This window comes from Cydia fagiglandana, chromosome 10 (genome assembly GCF_963556715.1).
Source record: "Cydia fagiglandana chromosome 10, ilCydFagi1.1, whole genome shotgun sequence".
Taxonomy (NCBI): Eukaryota; Metazoa; Arthropoda; class Insecta; order Lepidoptera; family Tortricidae; genus Cydia; species Cydia fagiglandana.
In genome coordinates, this window is record NC_085941.1 from 19,544,329 (window position 1) to 19,567,496 (window position 23,168).

At 40.8% G+C, this 23,168-nt stretch overlaps 1 protein-coding gene, 1 long non-coding RNA gene and 2 other non-coding genes across 4 annotated transcripts in view; 2 read left to right on the forward strand and 2 right to left on the reverse strand.

The window, feature by feature from the left end:
* LOC134668048 (organic cation transporter protein-like) overlaps nt 1–9,058 on the reverse strand; it is a 33,711-nt gene extending 24,653 nt beyond the window's left edge. Inside the window, exon 1 of the mRNA XM_063525496.1 lies at nt 8,608–9,058. Within this exon, the coding sequence (XP_063381566.1) occupies nt 8,608–8,762 (155 nt within the window). The 5' untranslated portion in view covers nt 8,763–9,058. The remainder of the gene's footprint in view (nt 1–8,607) is intronic.
* Nucleotides 647–18,259, forward strand: LOC134668051 (uncharacterized). Its single transcript, XR_010098713.1, has 3 exons — nt 647–785; nt 1,878–2,029; nt 17,441–18,259. It is a non-coding gene; the product is annotated as an uncharacterized LOC134668051 (long non-coding RNA).
* A 2,798-nt stretch (nt 18,260–21,057) lies between these two features.
* Nucleotides 21,058–21,130, reverse strand: Trnad-auc (transfer RNA aspartic acid (anticodon AUC)). Its single transcript has one exon. It is a non-coding gene; the product is annotated as a tRNA-Asp (tRNA).
* Nucleotides 21,131–21,376: 246 nt separating this feature from the next.
* Nucleotides 21,377–21,449, forward strand: Trnad-auc (transfer RNA aspartic acid (anticodon AUC)). Its single transcript has one exon. It is a non-coding gene; the product is annotated as a tRNA-Asp (tRNA).
* The last annotated feature ends 1,719 nt before the right edge of the window (nt 21,450–23,168 follow it).

Here is a 23,168-nt window from a genome sequence, read left to right on the forward strand (position 1 = left end):
GAAATAGGTAGGTAGGAAAAAATACATCATAAATAGAACATCTAGTAGCCGAGCCGAATATAATAGGTGAGACCACAGCACATTGTCTCCGCTGGCTTGGTTACCTCGAAGGGATGGGTGAAGATCGGGCAGCCAAAAGGGCCTACTAGGGTCGACCAACTGAACGGCGTCCTATTGGTCATCATAAATGTCGTTGGGCAGATAGAGTGGAGGCAGATATCCGTGAGCTCGGCCTCGGCGTAAGCTGGCGTGATACCGCTCAGGGCAATAACCGCGAAAATCGAAGTTCGCAAATTGCGGGCATTTTTCTCTGTCACTCTAATTACGCCTTCATTGGAGTAAAAGAGAAAGATCCCCGCACATTGCGAATGTCGGTTTTCGCGGTAGCCCCGCAGGACCGAGCAAAGTGGCGTGCTCTCTTGTTGGAGGCCAAGACTCATTTTGGATCATCGAGTCAGCCAAGTAAGTATACAGAATGACCCGTTATAATTGCTCTCGAGTGCTTTATGAAATTGCAGTTATTTTGTCATTAAACGGCATGCGACGATGACGGTAAATAGCAAATCACGTCCTTATTCATTACCAAGTGTAATTGGATTGTTGAAACCATTTTAGCGGCCTAGCCTAGTCGGTAGTGACCCTGACTATGAAGCGGGAGCTCCCGGGTTCGAATCCTGACCTGCATGAGTTGCGTTCTCGCGCGCGACTTCGTACATCTTACGCGACACCAAGTATGGACTCGCGCGCGAAGTGACAACTCATGCTAGACGTGGATATACGGTTTGGTAAGGGCATTTTATTTGTGTGTTCCTGAGTTATGAATGTTTTCTATGAAAATAAACCAGTACAGTACCTATCACCAGTACAGAGCTTATTCCACCGTCCCCATTCTACCATCGGACTTTTAGACGCACGGCCGGTTTCCATCCTTACTTGGTAGATATTCCACCAATTCGCACGAAGCGCTTTGCTTCTACTTTCCTTATGCGCACTGCCAAGGAATGGAATTCCTTGCCGGCGTCTATATTTCCGTGTTCTTATAACCCGGCAACCTTCAAATCAAGAGTGAACAGGCACCTTCTGGGCGAGCTCGCTCCATCGTAGGCCACGTCTACGCCTCGGCTAGTCTGTGGCCATGAGTAAGCCCATTCATAATAAAAAAAAAAAATCAAAAGCCGAGCCCTCCTCGTAAACGAATTTATTCTACCTACATAACAAACGGCTATTAAAAACTCCGTATTAAACTGATCGGTCATTAAATCGATATTAAAATAACGCGTGACGCAAAAGATATGTTTGGTATGCCACGCTCGTCATATCGAGAAATGGATTATTAGAGTCGCATGGCTTTAATTATGTTATTGTTTAAGATTGTGGTTAGGGTTCTCTAGTCATAATTTTAAATACTTGGATGACTTGAAAATCAAAACACACCAATTGTTATTCTTAGTTAATCGACACTTATAAAGTACATGTAGCAATAATTTTAACTGGCCTTTTGGTGATATTACTACCATTATACGCAAGCGAAATGCCTCGTTGCTTTGTAGAGTGCGGGCCAGCTCCAACCCCAACCTCGCTACTGTAGCGGGCCGATACAACTCACCTGTAAGGGCCGCGCCACACGGACTGCAACCCGACTGCATTTTGTATGGGAACTGCACGCCAACCGCAACGTCGACGTGCAGTTCCTATACAAGTTGCAGTCCGTCTGCACCAGCCCTTAGGTGACATTTTGACAGCATGATTGATTGTTTTGCTGTAGGTTCTTGTTTTCTATTTTTGTTCTACTAACATTTAATTTGAAATCTTAAATGTTACTAACCATAATCGGCCATTGTTACGAATAGATTTTAATTGAAATAAATTATTCTCAGAATGGTGTAATGTACCTGTGAGGCGTAAACCGGGAGTTGAAAATATACTGCGACATCCAAAACGCACTACACATTATGGGCAAAACTATTAAACAGTAAACCCTCCGCTGATACGGCCCGAACTCTCCTAATTCCTGGAGTATGCTATCCAGGTTGGAACCCACATTACTGGCCATCACCACCCCATCATTATATTCACTAAACACTGAATTGTTTTGCATGGCATCACCGGATTGAGTGCTCATAGCTGGTATTATTATATTGTGGGTCCATGTGGGTATTGAAAGAAAACTGAGCTCACGTATTTAAATTAGAAAATCTGAACGGATATTTCGACATTTTGATGATTTTGACAGATGACAGAAGATTTATATTTATTGAGGATTTATGTACGCTTGACGTATAGGTACAACTTTTTTCTTGTCTCTGCCAGTATATCGTTTGAGTTGAGTCACAGAATAAATAATAGTACTAAGTACAGAAGACTCACTCTCTAATAACAAAACGCGTCTGTTACGATCAGCACAGATATGGCCGCTAGGTGGCGACAGCGCCACGCGCGGCTTATGGCAAACCCCAAAATTGGGGCCGAACGGATGTACTTTTAGCTACCCGTAGCAAAGCGACGAAATCGCGGAGTGAGACACGCCTGGTTGAGTATACGTATAGTTGAGGTAGAATAGGAATGTGAGTGTGCGGAAAAGAAATTTTAACGATCTAGAGTGATAAGTTTTCAAACTTTGGGGTAAAGAGTAATTATTGCATTACCTGTTAAAAATCTTCGCTATAACGATGGTAAAAAGGGGGTTTATATTTACTTATTTCCTGACTATTTCTATTATTATTTTCTTTTGATCAGGATTTAACATTAGAACTCACTGCGCTATTTATAAAGGCTCCTCTTCACGTTGGGCCAACGCCAACGCCAACGAGGGACGCAGCCATGCGGTAGAATGAGATAGCAATATCACTTGCTCCCTCTAACGCATAAATGCGTCCCTCGTTGGCGTTGGGGTTGGCCCAACGTGAAGAGGAGCCTTAATACACAACACAAACTCAAATACACAAATTGACAAAGTCCCACGGTAAGCTCAAGAAGGCTGTGTTGTGGGTAGGTACAGTCACCATCATATATATCGGAGCGGCCAAGGTGCTCACAAATATCTGAGCACGCCTCTATTGTCAAGGCGTTAGAGTGCTTGTTCAGATATTGTGAACACCTTGGCCGCTCCGATATATCTGATGGCGACTGTATTTACAGTCAAGTGTAAAAATATGGATGCACAAATCATCTTAAATGTCCCATAGCTCTTATTGTGTCATCGAATTAAGAACCATGGGATTTATTTTTGAACAAGTTGTCTACACCCATATTTACTTGACTGTACTCGGACAAAGAAATATACAGTGTGGAAAGATAAGTCGGGCCCTGGAGGGAAACTATCCTAAATCCTTAAGCTGGCACATTTTACTTAAAGGAGACATTCCTTTATTTTTTAAAAGAAACAAAATTGTAATCAAAGAGTTTCTGAAACTTTTCAAAATTCCATAAAAATAAACACTCGCAATTTATTCTACTAGTCGATACAGTTAATGTTTATGATAACATTTTTCCAAGAAACATTAGGTCTTACACTCGTCTGTCGTATAAAAAAGTTATCCATGAAATCTTATATTTAGTACTCAAGATTTTTTTAGACAAGCCAAGTTGAAGAAATAAAGAAAGATCTTTAAATGCAGTTTTATTTCTTTTTAAAAATAAAGGAATGTCTCCTTTCAGTAAAATGAGCCAGCTTAAGGATTTAAGGTAGGTAGTTCCCCTCCAGGGCCCGACTTATCTTTCCACACTGTATAATACTTAAATACATAGAAAACATCCATGACTCTTGAGTCATTCACTCCTGAGTTCATTTGTCCTGACAAATATCTGGTCCAAAAAACCGGGCAAGTGCGAGTCGGACTCGCGCACGAAGGGTTCCGTACCATAAAGCAAAAAAAAACGGAAAAAAATGCAAAAAGAAAACGGTCACCCATCCAAGTACTGACCACGCCCGACGTTGCTTAACTTTGGTCAAAAATCACGTTTGCTGTATGGGAGCCCCACTTAAATCTTTATTTTATTCTGTTTTTAGTATTTGTTGTTACAGCGGCAACAGAAATATGTACATCATCTGTGAAAATTTCAACTGCCTAGCTATCACGGTTCGTGAGATACAGCCTGGTGACAGACAGACGGTCGGACGGACGGACAGACAGCGAAGTCTTAGTAATAGGGTCCCGTTTTACCCTTTGGGTGCGGAACCCTAAAAATGAACCCAACAGCAAAAACCAGCTTTGCTATCTTGTTACACACAAACTACTCTTAATAATCTACGTGTATTCTACTTGTCCCAGGCGTGTCTCACTCCGCGATTTCGTCGCTTTGCTACAGGAAGCTAAAAGTGCATCCGTTCGGCCCCAATTTTGGGGTTTGCCATAAGCCGCGCGTGGCGCTGTCGCCACCTAGCGGCCATATCTGTGCTGATCGTAACAGACGCGTTTTGTTAGAGAGTGAGTCTTCTGTACTAAGTACTATTATTTATTGTGCTTGTACGTACCTGTGAGGCTGTTTACCAGCATTGAAGACGTACTGACCCTTCCAAAAAGCACTAAACATGATAGGCATTATAATAAAGCAATAGTGTTTCAGCTGATAAGTCCCGCACTCGCCTAGTTCAATAAGAATTTTGTCCAACGAAAATTGGACATTGCTGGTCATTTCCACCACATTATTGTACACTAAGTAGCCTTTTTGTTTGGCTTCATCGCCTCGGTTGTTCATATCATACGCATTATTTTAACATCACATTAGTATGTTTTAAAGGTATGTTCACTGGGCACGAAAAGTCTGTGGACTTCTTGTGAAAGACTCCACATGGAAGGTACGATTCTGTATGCTGTACTTGAAAGCATCAAATGATACTGTAGAATATATTGATGGGTCTAGTAGAGTTTGTATAAAAGGCAGCACAAATTTTATATAAATTCGAGCGCGTAAAAATAAAGTTCAGAAATTTTGTTTATATATTGACTGCTGACAGATGATTTGAAGATGGTACATTTGACATTTGGCTTTATAGAGTTTGGTTTTGGGAATTTGGCTTTGTCATGAAGGTAGAAAAAGAATTTGAAGTTGTTTCAAAGCAAAGAGACTCTTAAATTGTGAGAATAATTGGTCCACATCTCCCTTATTTGCACTATTACAGTCCCTATCAACATATATCGGAGCGGCCAAGGCGCTCACAAATATCAGAACACGCCTATATTTTCAAGTCGTTAGAGCGCGTGTTCAGATATTTTTGAGCGCCTTGGCCGCTCCGATATAACTGATGGCGACTGTACATCATTATCATTAATAAACTGATATCCTTATACAGGCCATCTGCTATCACTTAGAAGGTGTTTCTTTTTATCTAAGCATTATCAGCGATTTTATACAATATCTTCATAGTAATTAGATAAATTGAAATGTGTCGCGACATACACCCGCCTTATACCTACTCGTAATTCGGTATGAAGCAAAGGTCAATAACCGTCACATTAATAAACAAGTGCGAGTCTGACTCGCGCACGAAGGGTTCCGTACCATAAAGCAAAAAAAAAAGCAAAAAAAAACGGCCACCCATCCAAGTACTGACCCCTCCCGACGTTGCTTAACTTTGGTCAAAAATCACGTTTGTTGTATGGGAGCCCCATTTAAATCTTTATTTTATTCTGTTTTTAGTATTTGTTGTTATAGCGGCAACAGAAATACATCATCTGTGAAAATTTCAACTGTCTAGCTATCACGGTTCGTGAGATACAGCCTGGTGACAGACGGACGGACGGACGGACGGACGGACAGCGAAGTCTTAGTAATAGGGTCCCGTTTTACCCTTTGGGTACGGAACCCTAATTAATCGATACACTACGAGACGAACTCCAGCCTCTAGTCGCCCAAACATCAAAACTTGCCAAGACAAATGCAATTTTGATTTATCAAAATAAAGACGCAAATTAGAATGGAATGGTAGTCCTTTTTATAGGCCTCTGGGCGGCAAAAGGCTAGGCACGTCCTGAGGCAGCAATCTCATAGAATTATCTATGTCGGTGGTGTGTTAATGTACATATAGAACGATAGTTTTTAGGGTTCGTACCCAAAGGGTAAAAACGGGACCGTATTACCAAGACTCCGCTGTCCGTCTGTCCGTCCGTCTGTCTGTCACCAGGCTGTATCTCATGAAGCGTGGTAGAAATTTTCAACTGTCTAGACAGTTGAAAATTTCACAGATGATGTATTTCTGTTGCTGCTATACGAGTAACAACAAACCCTAAAGACAAAATAAAATAAATATTTAAGTGGGGCTCCCATATAACAAACGTGTTTTTTTGTCGTTTTTTGCATAAATAATGGTACGCAACCCTTCGTGCGCGATTCCGACTCGCACTTGGCCGGTTTTTATCAATCATCATCATCATCATTCAACAACAGAAGCTACTTACTTACAAATGTAGTGCGCATAATTGTTTTCCATCGGAAACGTTCGTATTTGCTACTTCAGTAAACTTCAGTACCTACTTTTTGTACCGAGACTGACCGAAATAGCAAGTCGCGTGTTTCCGTGAACATACGATGGAAAATAATATGCACTAGGATCTGTACACTTAACTTACTTACTACATAATAATATACTAAATTGCTCGTATAGTCAGTTGACGATGTTACGAAGTATTTAATTTGTTTGTGACAAAAAGGTTTAAATAATGAGGTAATGCATCAGTGACTCAGTCAATTAGAGCTAAATAAATTAAGTACTTAATCCATTCAGGCATTCGATTCAGCGAATTGGTCTAGTTACTAACTTGATTGCTTTTTTGTGCTTATTTATATAAACTGATCCGTTTCCTTTTTGTCAGTCAAGACAAAGAAGAGACTTATAGGTAGGTATAAAGTAGTAAAATAAATAATTGGTTGACACTTGACAATATTATGAAGTCGACCTAGCCCCAAACTAACTAAAGCTTGTAGATATGGATAATAGGCGACGACTATATAGGTACATAAATACATACTGGACCCCTTCGACAAGCGACGTTTGACGTATCGTGTTGATCTCCCGTTGATGTGGGAAAAATCATAAGTTCTCGAATACGTACAATGTCAAAATTTGACATTAACAATCCACAGTTAGGGTGACAAGCAAACCATACCGAACCACCCTTAGTTTAGAGTTGAGTTTTGGTTGTACCAAATGATATTATCCACCGTTGATGGAATCAACACTCACTATGCGATAAAATCAACTGTTGATTTGACGTGGATGCGAAATCTGACAGTTGTACATGTCGAATTTGGCCCCTGATACCTTATTCTAAACAGCCGTATCTTGCTACAGTTGCCGTCAGATATATCGTATAGCGTCCGACTCGCTCACAAAGCACCTAGGCCGCTCCAATATACCTACTCGTAAAAATATATTTCTGATGGCGACTGTACATATAGTATAAACCACCTGCATAAAAACCTGCGTAATTCGGTTACTGAGTGCCGGCGAGTCGAACACTACAGAACCAGTCTGTGTCATCGAGATGCGTAACAAAAGCGCGTTATCGGTGAGCGCACCTACACTGGTTTTTTGAGCGTTGGACTAGCCCGCGCTCAGGTGCCAAATAGAATGAGTATGACCCTTTTTTGCAGGTAAGCACTTGCGGTTTTACTTAACAATAGACAATAGGATTAGCCATCGGGCTCTCTTTGAAAGCTACGCACTATACTCTATGTTGTTAGTAGTATTATTAACGTCTAGTACCCACAACACAAGCCTTTGAGCTTACTGTGGGACTAGGTCGATCTGTGTAAAAATTGTCCTATAATATTAATTTATTTTATGTTCCAATAACGGTATAACGCACATGCCAACATCATTGTTGTAAACTAGTTCCAACAAATATTGCAGAAGGTAGAAAACCGTACATTTATTGACAATTTACGCCTGAATCACTCGAGTATTTTTCAGGAATCTACAAATAAGTAGTGTTTTGTTTCTTAAGTAAATTCGAGTCACAAAAGTGCTTTTGTTTGCGAATTTCTTTTGTTTTATTTTATGTCGGTCTAGTGACGGTCGTTTGTTTCACACACAAACATACCCTCGAGCATACATCTATTATGCTAAAATCAAAACCTTCATTTTTCCTTTGCCGCAGTCGGGTAGCCATAAAGCACCTACGACACCTACGTATTACGTATTAAGTCCATATGGTATCAATATCAACAACATCCAAAGTAATATTTATTTATTGTTATTTGGATCACTAAGAATACATATATTCGTGGACTGTGAGATCATAAGCTAAGTTAAGCCGATTTACTAACATTTTATTACAACTTAAGCATACATGTATTCTATGAAAAGGTTAGAGACGTACAGTTAGTTTAATAAGATATATAGTTTATGATATATACATTATAGCCCAGGAAAGGACTGATCATCAAACATAGAGAGAATCATACTGCCTTTGTTTTACGTTAGTACTAGCACTCAAAATACAGGGATGAATATAGTTTTCCTGGTTTTTACTGACAGACGTGACCCACCTAAGGGAGCACCAGAGAGTGGATCACCTACACTAGCGCGAATTTAATATTGCCTACTCCATTCAGGATCAGCCTCATTTGCCAGACTATTTGATTTAGTTTAAAAGTATAACAAACCTGTGAAGGACCGTGCCAGCATTGAAGACATATTGCGCGTTGTACACCGCACTGAACATTATAGGGACCATGATCAGACAGTAATTCAGGACCTGGTATCTCCCGAACTGGCCGAGTTCCGCCAGGATCACGTCACAGTTCACATCTTTCGCCATTTTACCCTTAATTCACACACGAAAATAGTTTATAATTAATAGACACTATTGTATGGTTTTTCACACAAAAAAACTTGTCTAAATACTGTGACAGTGCACTACTTTAGTCTATTTTTAGTTCGAAAACCCCGTTCACGTCTGACTGTGTTACCAAAATCATGCGTATATTTTTTTTCCAAAAAATACGAAAAGTTAATACAAAAATCTGGTTCCGATTCTAATGAAACACAGATGATAGAAAAAAATTGTCGCGAATTCTGTACGCGTGTTTTTGTCGAAACGTGTGTGTCCGTCGACGCGCCGCGGACGTCTGATAGCTGGTGATAAGCGCACGCGCTGCTCAGGTGTAGCAAGGACCTTATTAAGAGGTCTGCGGGATTCACTTCTGAATGCTAAAGTGCATTTATATCGATATAATAATGAAACGAATTTAGTTGCCTGTTATTTCTATTCAACAACTTTTAACCGACGTCAAAATTATGAAAGTGGTTCTCAATTAGTCTAGAATTTTTTTTTTGTTAAAGTATGTTTCCCGATTTTTCAAAGTGGGTTGGACCGATTTGAAAAACTAAAAAAAAAAATACGATTAAGGAAAAATTTGTAGTTAAAATTTCTGAGCAGATACCTTCAGTTATTGTCAATTTAGATTAATTACAATCCGAAATAAAATGTCATGTACGAAGAAAAAACCGGGCAAGTGCGAGTCGGACTCGCTCACGAAGGGTTCCGTACCGCAAAAAGAAAACGGTCACCCATCCAAGTACTGACCCCTCCCGACGTTGCTTAACTTTGGTCAAAAATCACGTTTGTTGTATGGGAGCCCCATTTAAATCTTTATTTTATTCTGTTTTTAGTATTTGTTGTTATAGCGGCAACAGAAATACATCATCTGTGAAAATTTCAACTGTCTAGCTATAACGGTTCGTGAGATACAGCCTGGTGACAGACAGACGGACAGACGGACGGACGGATGGACAGCGAAGTCTTAGTAATAGGGTCCCGTTTTACCCTTTGGGTACGGAACCCTAAAAAGTGACCATTTGACCAAGGCCCCCAGTGTCCACGGCTGGGGTCGAACCAACGTCCCTTGCTATCGTAGCGTGCCTAATTCCCTCGGCGACCCGGGCCACGACGGCATGGGTAAAATTTTTCTAAATACATATAAGTCATTTCCTGAGGGCTTTTGGACCATAAGTTTTGTTACATATATATTATGGGCCATAAATAAGTTATGGTGCCCCCTGTAATTTTGATGAATGTTGTAGGTATAAGTGTATACTCAAATAAAGTATTACTTTATTTTATTTTATTTTAGTATATTGAAAACCAACAGCGTTATATATATATCCAGAAAAAATAAATAGAATCACAGAGCCAATTATAGGTTCTCACTTATAAAAATATAACTAATTATACAAAGTGTTTGCCCAACTTAGTTACACAAGAACAGATGATCTATGTTTGCAAAAATAAATAAACAGAAGAAAAACCTTTTACGAATAGTACACATTCACATAAGTTATGTTACATATACATTCACATTACAAACAATATATAGAAAGACTTTTATTCACACATAAATCAGCAATCAGGCACCGGTTCGACCGGCGGCGACTCGCAATCCTCCGGAATGCTCACTCGTTTCTTCGTGTGCACCAGCCTTGAAGAAGAACGGTCTTTCTCTTTCTTCTTCGTCTTTTCTTTCACTTTCTCTTTCGTATTGTCGGATACCACGTTGCCGTTTCGGTCTATGGGAAATAAGTATAAAATTTTAACATTATAACCTAAATTACCGTAAACTGGGGATTACCTACTTTCACTTTCACTTACTATCACTTTGAATAAGCGTAAACGGGTTCACACGACAGGACGCCCAGGATCGCGCAAAGTGGAGAAAAGCAAGTAAAAAAGACCTTGGCAAAGGCAGGGATAACACTAGGTAGAAGAAGACTGACCCGCTGGGAGGCATAGATAATCGATTTGTGAGAAATAGGCAGTTAATATTTTAACGCAATATTAAGAATTGTACACTAAGAAAAAAAAATCTTTTAAATCAATTGAAATATTTACGTTTAATGCTTTAAACAGTTCCATAGGAGCCTATCGAACCAAGCAGTAAAGTTTACTGTTTGTACGTTACGTACGAACGAACGTACATTAGTTGACATTGTAATATGTATTAGTTAATCTTAATTAAATTATTTTAAGGTGTGCTCGATTGATCATATTTTTTTCAGTGATATGATTTGATTGGCAACATTAACGGAAATACTATGATGAAAGCGGCCTGAAACCAAATACTTAAGTTTTAAAATCGATGATCATTGCTTCCCCGCGTTTCAAAGTACAATTTTATTTACATGTAGCGTTATCTGACTAATTAAAATCTGTAGGATATAATCAACTTGGTCTACTGTCAAACCTGGTGACTGGCCACTGGCCACCTAGCTAGCCTAAATAATCAATAGTGACCCTGCTTAAAAATCTGGAGGGTATTGAGTTCAAATTCCGTTAAGGCAGATTAGGTACATGTGCGTTAATCAAGAGTTATGGATTTATTTTGTGTATTTTTGTAAGGCTGACCGAATTTCTCCTTCTGGCTTTTACTGACTAACGCTATATTCCTTTAATAGAGTTATTTGAGTTGCTTTTCGGTGAAGGAAAACATCGTGAGGAAACCGGACTAATCCCAACAAGGCCTAGTTTCCCCTCTGGGTTGAAAGGTCAGATGGCAGTCGCTTTCGTAAAAACTAGTGCCTACGTCAAATCATGGGATTAGTTGTCAAGCGGACCCCAGGCTCCCATGAGCCGTGGCAAAATGCCAGGATAACGCGAGAAAGAAGGAAGAGTTATTTGAGAGGACAATAATTTATGATTTACCTCTTATAATGACGTGAATCTTCTTATCCTTCAAAGTATCAATTTCCTTCGACACATGCTTATGCTTGGTGGTTAGACTGTCAGCATCCTCTAACCCGTCCACGTTGAGAGTGTTTCGTCTGATTGTAATCATCCTCGATGGAGTCCTTCTTGGTCTTCGTACGAGTCTTGTCCACTATGATGGTCTTTGTGAGACCACCTTTGAGGTGCTTCACTTTTACTTTCTCTTTGGATTTAGTCTTTGTTTTTACTAGAAGAGAAAACAGTGGTCATTCAAAAACTGTTTTTAGTTTGAGATAGTAAGGGGTCATCCATTAATTACGTCACACGAATTTCAAGGTTTTTTGACCCCTCCCCGCCTCCTTGTCACACTTGGTCACATTTGGCAAACCCCTCCCCCCTAGTGTGACGTCACATTTTATCTACGAAATCGCCAAATCGAATTAAGTAAGTAGGTACCTAAGTATTATTAATATCTTATCAAAATATTTTTGACGATATAAAATATTAGTAGTTTTATAACCCAAAACTGCTTAGGAAAGAAAATTAAACGAATAAAAACGATTATCGTTTTAAAATTTTGTTATTTAAATGTGCAGCGAATAAAATAATTCAAATAAATTTTCGGTTACTGTACAGTTCGGTTACAGTTTGTGTCCCCTCCCCCATGTCACAATATGTCACATTTTCTTGACCCCCTCCCTCGTGTGATGTAATTAATGGATGACCCCTAACAGAACAACCCAAGAATGGCTCAGGACGCCGACCGACTACCTGGATGGGCATATGATCATTCCCAAAGACATGAAGACAACGGATTTAAACCAGGGATGACAGAAACACCCAGAGTGGCGTTTACGGACTAGGAGGGCCGACCCCAAAAGACATGGGAAATGAAATAGGTTCAGAAGAAGAAGTTTGTGATTAAAAATATTGTATTTAACAAAAAGAGAAGGTACTTACAGGTGTCTCGTGTCGATTTCTTGCTGACTGGAAATATAAAAAATACGAATATTAGACCCCTATCTATTATTTTAGAATATTAGATACCTCCTTGTTATATAAATAGTACATTATGCAATAATATCCTCTAGCGGTCCACCAAGCAAGATATATAAAAAAACCGGACAAGTGCGAGTCGCACTCGCCTACCGAGGGTTCCGTACTTTTTAGTATTTGTTGTTATAGCGGCAACAGATATACATCATCTGTGAAAATTTCAACTGTCTAGCTATCACGGTTCATGGATACAGTCTGGTGACAGACAGACAGACGGCCAGACAGACAGACGGACAGACAGCGGAGTCTCAGTAATAGGGACCCTTTTTACCTTTTGTGAACCCTAAAAAGAATGAAATTTAATTCGGCAATTGATATATTTGTAGCGGACGTGAAATGCAAAAGTATCTACCTGATGTCTGTTATCTTCACGTTTAAACCACTGAATCGATATAGATGGTATGGAGATAATTAGAGGCCCGGGGAAGGGTCTAGCATAGTTATTATCAATCATAATCATGTAGAAAGCTATAGTGCATAATAAAAAGCAATTATACTAACCTGTATCCAGTGTCTCCTTCCTGTAGTGAACTGAAAATAAAATAAAGATGATCAGTAATGTCGTTTCGTCGGTGCGAATAAAAAAATCACTATGTGTTTTTTTACGATTTTTTAATTTAGGCATATTTGAATTCCTTTTTAAATTTCCCGTCGACCCACATAAATATTTTTGTTATATCTTTATTAGTTTTGAAAATAAAAATTCCGCTATGTGAACACAGAACAACATTTGTCCATAAAAATAACAGAACAGAAACAAAATATAGCTATGTGATTTTTTACCACATAACGATATTAAATGCCTTGTTTTCCGTCGAGGGTGATGGCGATAATGTTGCACATGGCGATTTATTGTAGAATGGATTACCCGACATAGACCCTAAAATCCGCTATGTATCATCTATTTGTAGAATGGATTACCCGACATAGACCCTAAAATCCGCTATGTATCATCTATTTGTAGAATGGATTACCCGACATAGACCCTAAAATCCGCTATGTATCATCTCTCGTACTATGTTACTTTGGCAACAAATCGCTATGTGTACAAACTTCACACATGACGATTTTAATGAACCAAATTTAAGTCGCTATGTAGCAAAATTTGGTTAAAATAATAATATTGTAAAAAATTACATATAAATCTGTTTATTTTCTTCATGAGTAGGTATCATGTAAAAATCATTGATCCATCAGAAAAAAAATACAGGCGCAACAAATATATTACAAACTAGCTGTGCCCGCGGCTCCGCCCGCGTGGAATTCGGTTTGTGTCAGTAAGCTGCTAAATATATAAAAATAGTAAATTATATTAAGCTGTATTTTTTTATTTAAAAAATTATAACATTTATAATTTCCGACTCTTTTAGTATGAGGGCGCCGAAGGCGTTCGGCTTTGGAACGCGTACAGCGCGCCACGTGCGTCGTGCTTAACCCGACGCTTTGAGTATGAGGATGCCTTCGGCGCCCAACTTTGGCAAACGTACAGCGTGTCACGTACGTCGGGTTATGCCCGACGCTTTGAGTATGAGGGCGCCGGAGGCGCCCGGCTGTCGAACGCGTACAGCGTGTCACGTACGTTGGTCTACGCCCGACACTCTTAGTATGAGGCGCTCGGCTTTGGAATGCGTACATCGCGCCACGTACGTGAGGCTACTCCCGACGCTTTAAGTATGAGGGCGCCGAAGGCGCCCGGCTTTGGAACGCGTTCAGCGCGCCACGTGCGGCGGGCTTAGCCTGACACTTTGAGTATGAGGATGCCTTCGGCGCCCAACTTTGGCAAGCGTTTAGCGTGTCACGTACGTCAGTCTAGGCCCGACTCTTTTAGTATGAGGGCGCCGAAGACGCCCAGCTTCGGAACGCGGACAGCGTGTCACGTACGTCGGTCTACGCCTGACTCATAGTATGAGGGCGCCCCAGCTCTGGAACACGTACAGCGTGTTACTTACGTCGGTCTACGCCCGACACTTTTAGTATGAGGGCGCCGAAGGCGCCCGGCTTTGGTAACCATACAGCTTGTCACGTACGTCTCTTTTTGTATGAGAAGGCCGAAGTCGCCTAGCTTTGGACCGCGTGCAGCGCGCCACATACATCGAGCTATGCCCGGATCTTTTAGTATGAGGGCGCCTTCAGGCCTGGTACAGCGCGCCACGTACGTCGGGTTACGCCCGACGATTTGAGTATGAGGGCGCCGAAGGCGCCCGGTTTTGGAACGCGTACAGCGCGCCACGTACGTCGGGCTACTCCCGTCGCTTTGTGTATGAGGGCGCCGAAGGCGCCCGGCTTTGGTAACCATACAGCGTGTCACGTACGTCGGTCTACGCCCGACTCTTTGAGTATGAGGGCGCCGAAGGCGCCCGGCTTTGGTAACCATACAGCGTGTCACGGACGTCTCTTTTAGTATGAGAACGTCGAAGTCGCCTGGCTTTGGACCGCGTGTAGCGCGCCACCGTACGTCGGGCTACGCCAGACTATTTTAGTATGAGGGCGCCGAAGGCGCCCGGCTTTGGAACGCGTATCAGTGGTTACGTCCGAAGGTTTGACTATGAGGGCGCCTTCGGCGCCTAGCTTTGATAAGCGTACAGCGTGTCACGTACGTCGGGCTTAGCCTGACATTTGTATGAGGAAGTCGAAGTTGCCTGGCTTTGGACCGCGTGCAGCGCGTCACGTACATCGGGCTACGCGCAAGACTTTCAGTACCTATGAGAAAGTCGAATTCACTCGGCTTTGGAACGCGAACAGCGCGTCACGTACATCGGGCTACGCCCGACACTTTAATATGAGAGAGTCGAAGGCGCCCGGCTTTGAACCGCGTGCAGCGCGTCACATACATTGGGCCTTCTTTGTATTTTAATGAGTATCCCATTCAAATATTATTATTGAATAATAATAATATTTGGTTTAATGAGATTAGCTTCTCATAACATGTTTTGTCAATTCGTACTTTCTATAACTCAAATTTAAACCCACATGTTGGATATATATTATTAATCGGCTTTCACAACCCTTCATTTTGATACCCTACTCGATAGGTTTGCCCGGTTTTTTTTTTCTAAAAGTTGCGTAATATGGCGTATTAAGTCCGCCATATTGCTTTGATAATTACGTCACATAGCCTATGTCACCCGAGATGACGTAAGGATTCTAATGATGTATCGTACGTCTAAAGGCCGAGCCACACCGGCTTGCGTGTGCGTGACGTGCGCGTGTGCTTGCGCTAAAATGTTAGAGCCGCACACGCACACTTCACGCAAGCGGTGTGCCGTCTCTCATAAGGATCTGTATACTACAACGCCGCACGCGCACGTGCACGTCACGCACACGCAGCCAATGTGCACAGGCCTTAAATCGGTTAAGGCATTCAGAAGTTAAGGTGGAATAAAGAAACTCACTTAAATAAATATATACCTACATACAACCACGAACGCTGAAAACACAATACTCTCTCTCTCTCTCTGTCTCTCTTGTTTTTGGGCAGTCGTGAAAAAGATGGCACTGTGCAATGAGGGGCAATTAATTTACTGTCGTTTAATTTTGTTGTATTATTAAATCAATATAATTATTCAATTTGTTGATATCCGTACCCCCTCAACTAAACTTAGAGTTAATTTGGCAAAATCCTTCCTCGGTGGCTTATTCATGTCACTACGTATTAAATTCAGCGCCATCTGTTAATTTACCAGGGTACTCAATAGTGGTAGCACATATTTGAAAAAAGTTCGCCCCTACTTCCTAAGTAGCTTCCTAAGATTCAGGGGCAAACTTAAATCAAGCGGGTGTTGTGGCTACCCCCTCTTTTAGGGGTTGAATTTTTATAGCCTATAACCTGGCCGGAGATATTCTCGACAGATTAGTAAAGTTTGCATCAAAATCCGTTCAGCCGTTTTCACGTGATGCGCGTTCAAATAAACAGACAAACAGATAAACAGATAAACAGACAAACAGACAAAAATTCTAAAAACTGTTGGAACGTGTTCTGTTATCGATTCTAAGTATCCCCAGCCAACTTTTTTTCGTTTATCTTCCATGTACAGACTTTCGACCCTCTTCAGCTTTATTATAATTATGTATAGATAGAAGATAGATAGCAGGAAAATAAACAGTTATTTTTGTCTCCTGAAAAGTAGCTTAAAAATACATGGCGATTTTTTTATTCGCACCGACGGTTTGTCGTATCTTTAAGTTCGAATCGGGTCGTAAGTTACAAACCTGGTTCTGGTTCTGGTTCTGGTTCTGGTGTTGGGGTGTCGCAATCTACTGATGGCACCTAATAGAAAAAAATTCAAATATAATATTAACGTATAGGTAAATTATTCTATACCTATTAAGGGTGAGGCATTCATTATCTTCGAAATCCATTTTACACCACCACGCATAACAAACGTAATATTACAGAATATTACATTAGAAAAAGTATCTACTTTTTCTACAACAAACAAACAAACGTAACACACACGTAATATTACATACCAAAACAACAAAAAAAAAAGTAGATACTTTTTAGTAGGTACTAAAAATATAAGTTTGAAGTTTCGTTAACAAATGAGTATAGATAGGTACGTAAGAATGATATATGTACCTTAATATGTAATGGTATGTCTAGTGAACGAATCAAAATAAACTTTATAGATTTTACTCTTCGTAAATGAAAAGTGGTTATGCGAGTACGCGCGCGCGTTGCCACTTTTTCATTTTGCTGATTGTGCTAAATAAGACCATGAGACTCACCTCTTCCTCAGTTGGAGCTGTGCCAGCGTTGATCGCCTACAACATACCAGTAAAAATGAGAAACAGAAAACATCACCAGTGAAAATGAGAAGCAGAAAACATCACCATTGAAAATGAGAAACAGAATACATCACCAGTTTTCATTGAGAAGCCGAAACACGTTTCCTACTGGTGTTTTTGTAGGTATTTTTTTTTACCAAGGGTATGGCATTTTTAGCCATGCGGCTTTCTTAATGATTTCGCGACAGTCGATTTGCGAAAAAGACGACTTTAAAGTAGGTGGTTCTGGTTATGCAGGAGATTCTCACGTTTCACGGATGGTAAAGTTTAAAAAGTCAAATAATTTTTAGTCACTCCAAGTCAGAGAAAAAACAGGTGATTTTAGATACCTATTACCAGTGGCGGCTTTGCAGTCTTTGCCGCCCTAGGCCCCAGGTCCTGTAGCCGCCCCATTCAAGGCACGCATAATATTGACTACATTTTGAGTTATTTCTTGTTACCATCAGCGAATTTTTTGTCACAATTTGCCGCCCCTATATATCTTGCCGCCCTAGGCCCGGGCCTAATGTGCCTTAGGGCAAATCCGCCACTGCCTATTATAGTAACTCACCGACAAAATCAGCACCGTCCCCAGTATCACAAAAAGCCTCATTTTCTCCGATCTAGGTAACTATCAATACAGACTCTCAACCAACTGCCTTTTTTATACCCCCCACTAATATATTCATGGCAAATATTATCAACAAGCATACAAATGGCCATCTTTTAACTACCCAGATGTACAAATAATATTGACAATAAGATCTTATGGAATAAAAAAGTTAATGATATGTAATTTTAATCTTTATTACGAATTAATTAAAGTTGAACATTTAGAATGGTTCAAAATGTTGTTATAAATATTGGAATGCAATTTCAGATGACGTTACGCGTTTATTATAATTCGTCTGGGAATTTGTTTGTTAATTAAATTGTATAACGTCATGTTATCGCACACATGATACATAATAATAATTCGAAAATTGAGTCATTTATTAACCCACAGTACCGTAAACCACCCAACTATATTACAGTACCCTATTTCACCACGGTGACAGGTGCGACAATTTGACAAATCTCACTGTTGCTGACGTCACAGGCATCCATGGGCTACGGCTACTGCTTACCATCGGGCGGGCCGTATTCCTGTTTGTCACCATCATTGTATCGGCAATAAATAGGTATTTCTCTTGCGATGTTTATGATGATAATGATGACAATTGTCACAAGATTTAAAAGAACTTTCGGTAATTCTTGACAGCAAATGAGTTCTGTCTCGGAATTTCGTGACAATTGTATAGTGTTTCTTGTGACAATTGTCATTAGCTTCGTAAAATGAGTACTTATTTACTGGCGATATAGTGGAGCTTTTTTTTAATTAATATGTTGGTGGCAAATAAGCACACCGCCCGTCTGTGATGGTAAGCGGTTACCGTAGGCTACGGAGGCCTGTGACGTCAGTAACAGTGATGTCGACAATTGTCGCACCTGTCACGTTTGTGAAATAGGGGCCAGGGCTATAACCGCGAAAATTGTAGTTCGAAAATTGCGGGTATTTTTCTTTGTCACTCTTATTACGCCTTCATTGGAGTAAAAGAGAATTATCCCCGCAATTTACGAATTACTGTTTTCGTGGTAAGCCCCCCAGGGGGCTAGCCAAGATGACAATCGTTCATAGAAAATGCTTATCGAAACATAAGTGAACAATGGATCTAAATTATGTGAGTTACCCATTATAAATACCTACCATGTATATTTTCATACTATTTGTAGATGAATTAATATAATTATATACCTACCTATATAAAAAAAATAGCAGGCGGTACTACAGTTCTGCTTCCAAATATTCTGGTTTGCAAAGGCTCTATAGTAAATCATCATCATCATCATCATCAACATTCTAGCCTTCAGTCGCCCACTGCAGCTGAGCATTGACCTCTCTTCGTTTACGCCACTTATCCCAGTTCTGGGCTAATACTGCCGTATTCGAACTTCAAGATATTCACAAGAGGCGACACGTACTAGATACGTTATAATTTAGATATCAACTAGTTCTCTTTTGCAGCGCAATTCGGGCAACCAATGTCGCTTTTACGTTAGATAGAATAAGATATATATTAGATGTGAATTGGATCTCTAAGTCATATCCTGTGGAAATCGTTCAAGAGTATTTCCAGAATCGCGCAAATGTTAAATTTGACAGGTTAGATCTTAAACATATCGTTATCATATCTTGGTAATGTTTAAAAGATGTCTAGATGTCTATTTCAAAATCCGAATCGGGCCCATAGTCTCATTCAAAAGTGCCCTGCGATTTTCCGAATGTTATCCACCCAACGAGCCAACGGAGGCCAGGCGCTTTCATCCGAAAGCGGCCACCAATCCGTCAACATTGGTCATAATATTATGACTCATAATGCATCAGAGTTTTTGTAACGTTTTCAAAACCGCGGAGCGGTTCGCATGGTCTACAGCTCGCAGAACCACGTGGTTTTATTTTATTTTTCACCAAACCAACTCGTAAAGGCTCTGTTGATTGCTCAAAAACCGATAGCAAAGTTGCATTTTATTCACTTGTGAGGCAAAGTACGTACCTAATTAATCAAATGCAAATTTTAAGTTGTTTTTTTATGATTGCTGGTTGAATTCACTTTTAAATGATGGTTTTGAATGATAAATATTTAATAACATTCATTTGGATTTGATTTGCTTTGTTTTTGTTTCATCATATCTTAGGGCCCCGCCACATCTGGCGTCTTTCGAGCGTCGGCGTCTACAATTCTATGGCCGACGTCGACGCAACGTCGACGCAGCGTCGACGCAACTGCGCAGCGACGTCATTTTCCATAGCGCTGGACCGACGCCGACAGACGCCGACGCTCGAAAGACGCCAGATGTGGGGGGCCCTTACAGTTAATATTTTTTTCGGGTTGGTGTGGTGAAAAATTTTTTTGTACTTATATATCACTCGGGGTCAAATTTTGTTTTACCCTCGTGCTTTGAAACCCTCGCAACGCTTAAGCTCAAGATACCATTATTAGAACCACTCGCTACGCTCGTGGTTCAATTTTTGAATCTGAATCGTCTGTAAGTATAATTTTGTATATATACAAGCGTCATACTCGTACAGGCTGACGTTATTAAATATCGACTAAATATTCTAGTTGTGATACAAAATGTAATGTGGTAAGGTTTTTTTTTTTTATTTTTTTTTATGTATCGTTTGTGTGAGTCAATCGGTCCTCGCTAGAAATACGGGCGGCCGGTTGCTCTTTGTCGGATAGAAGCTATATGAGTGAAGCTAGTAGGTGCATATGTGTGTGTGTTGTAACACGCGTACACACTAGAACCTCGTACTGTATCTGTTCGGTTACAGTTACAGCTCGCAAAATGAGTACGCTCGGTGAAAGCGTTCCGGCGACGTCGCGAGCCGAAACTGTAACACGCGTACACACTAGAACCTCGTTACTGTATCACGCATGTTCGGTTACAGCTCGCTAGTGAGTACCCGGCTTTACAGATTTGTTGGGGCAGACCCCCGCAGCGAATACGGGTGGACTTGTCCTAAATTTAAAAGTGGAAAAATTACTGTCTTGGGTGAGACTTGAACTCACGGCCTCTGGATCGATACTCCAGCGCTCTGCCATCTGAGCCACCAAGACCTCATCCCTAGCCAGCAAATCTTTCCACCATATTATAGGTCAAGGGGACCCTTAGCGACATCTACCGTAAGAGTGTTATACTTCTTAAACGGCTACCTCGGCGGGGCGGGAGGGGTAACTGGTGAATTTCCAATATGACTTGGAACTCCGGTAGCCGTTTAAGAAGTATAACACTCTTACGGTAGATGTCGCTAAGGGTCCCCTTGACCTATAATATGGTGGAAAGATTTGCTGGCTAGGGATGAGGTCTTGGTGGCTCAGATGGCAGAGCGCTGGAGTATCGATCCAGAGGTCGTGAGTTCAAGTCTCACCCAAGACAGTAATTTTTCCACTTTTAAATTTATTCTAAGCTTAATAGCATCGTTCGCAGACGTTTCTGCTTGTTAAAAATTAAGACTTGTCCTAAGTTTCCAGGTCTTCGCCGGGATTGGCGGTTTCATGGTGTAAGTAAAATTAGAAGTACTAGTGTTCGACGCTGCACTAGTATTCGACATGGGCATTTTATGTCAAAGTAATAGAGGTTAAATTTTAACGGCGAAAATTTTTCTGTATCAAATTTAATCCTTGTCACTTTGACATAAAGTGCCCATGTATACTAGTGCAGCGCCAAGCACTAGTGGTATGGTGGTTTGCGGTATTTGTGGTTTTAAGAATCTTATTTACAAATTTAATTTATGTTAAGCGAAGTTTAAATTAGACTATCAAGAACTTACTTACATTCAATTTTCATTACATTGCACGATGTTCATGATCAGATCAAAGTTTTCGAAGATCAAAGAAATCGGCCACATAACGTAAATTGCATTCAAAACCCATTCAAACTCTTGCTAGTCTGCGCGATTCGAACTTTAAGATAATTAAGATATCGCGCCGTTAGACATTCACTAGATATGAAATAGTAAAGATATGTGACGTTCCACGAAAAAAGGTACCTTATGGCGGCTGGCGCTTACGCTTATTATTAAAGCCGCTCCAATATTCAGTCGGGGCAATGGTACGTTTTGCCGTGGAACGTCACATATCTTTACTATATCTTATCTAGTGCATCTCTATTTCATTTCCCGAATCGCGCCGTGTCTCGCTACCTTTACTTTGTCGGGTCACCACATGGTCGTACTCAAGTTTCTCAGATTTTAATCATAATCGTGGTCCGCTTCGTTAAGCCAGACCACACCGGCAGCGTGTGCATGACGTGCACGTGCGCTAAATGTTGGGGCCGCCCACGTCACGCAAGCGGTGTGCCGTCTCTCATAAGGATCTGTAAAATACAACGTGCACGTGCACGTCTACACACACGCATCCGGTGTGCACAGGCCTTTAGTCCTGAACCATAGTCTAGGAATCCTCTCGACCGAGTTTAGAGCAATTATTTCATGCAACCGATGATTCCAAAAATACGGGGATGCGCGGGACGAGGTGAGCGACGTCCCGTGTCGTGATTGGTCCGTTCAAAGGCACGGACGTCACACAAAGACACTTTCGACTCGAACATGGAGTAAAATTACCATATGCGTGGCAGAGAGGGTAGCGCGACTTTGCTCAGTCTGGAGGATGTTTTGTCTGTGTCCTGAACTCGTGACAGGTCAGTCGTAGTCGTCATTGCTGACATTGTCGTGTGGTTAATAAACGAAAGTTGGTGTTTTATTTGACAATTTTTACAGTTCAGTTTGACCAATAGACCACTCGGCCACGGCGGTACCGGTACCCTTCCCAAATTATCTGGTGTATGCTATCTTTGAAAGGCCAGGCACCTTTGACCAACTCTAAGGGCGAGCAGTACGAATTCTTTAGTTAATGGATTACGGTATAGCGAGAGAGATGGTGCTGCCATCTATTCAAGTAGGGAATAAATCTTTTTTTTTTTGTTTGTTTTAAAGTAGTCGCACTACTTTATACCTTTATAAATTATAAACTGAAATAGACATCTCCCATCCTCCGTTCATCGCCCACAGTTAAGGCCAGAGCACACCGGCTGCGTGTGCGTAGACATGCACGTGCGCTAAAATATTTAAGCCGCGCACGCACACGTCACGCAAGC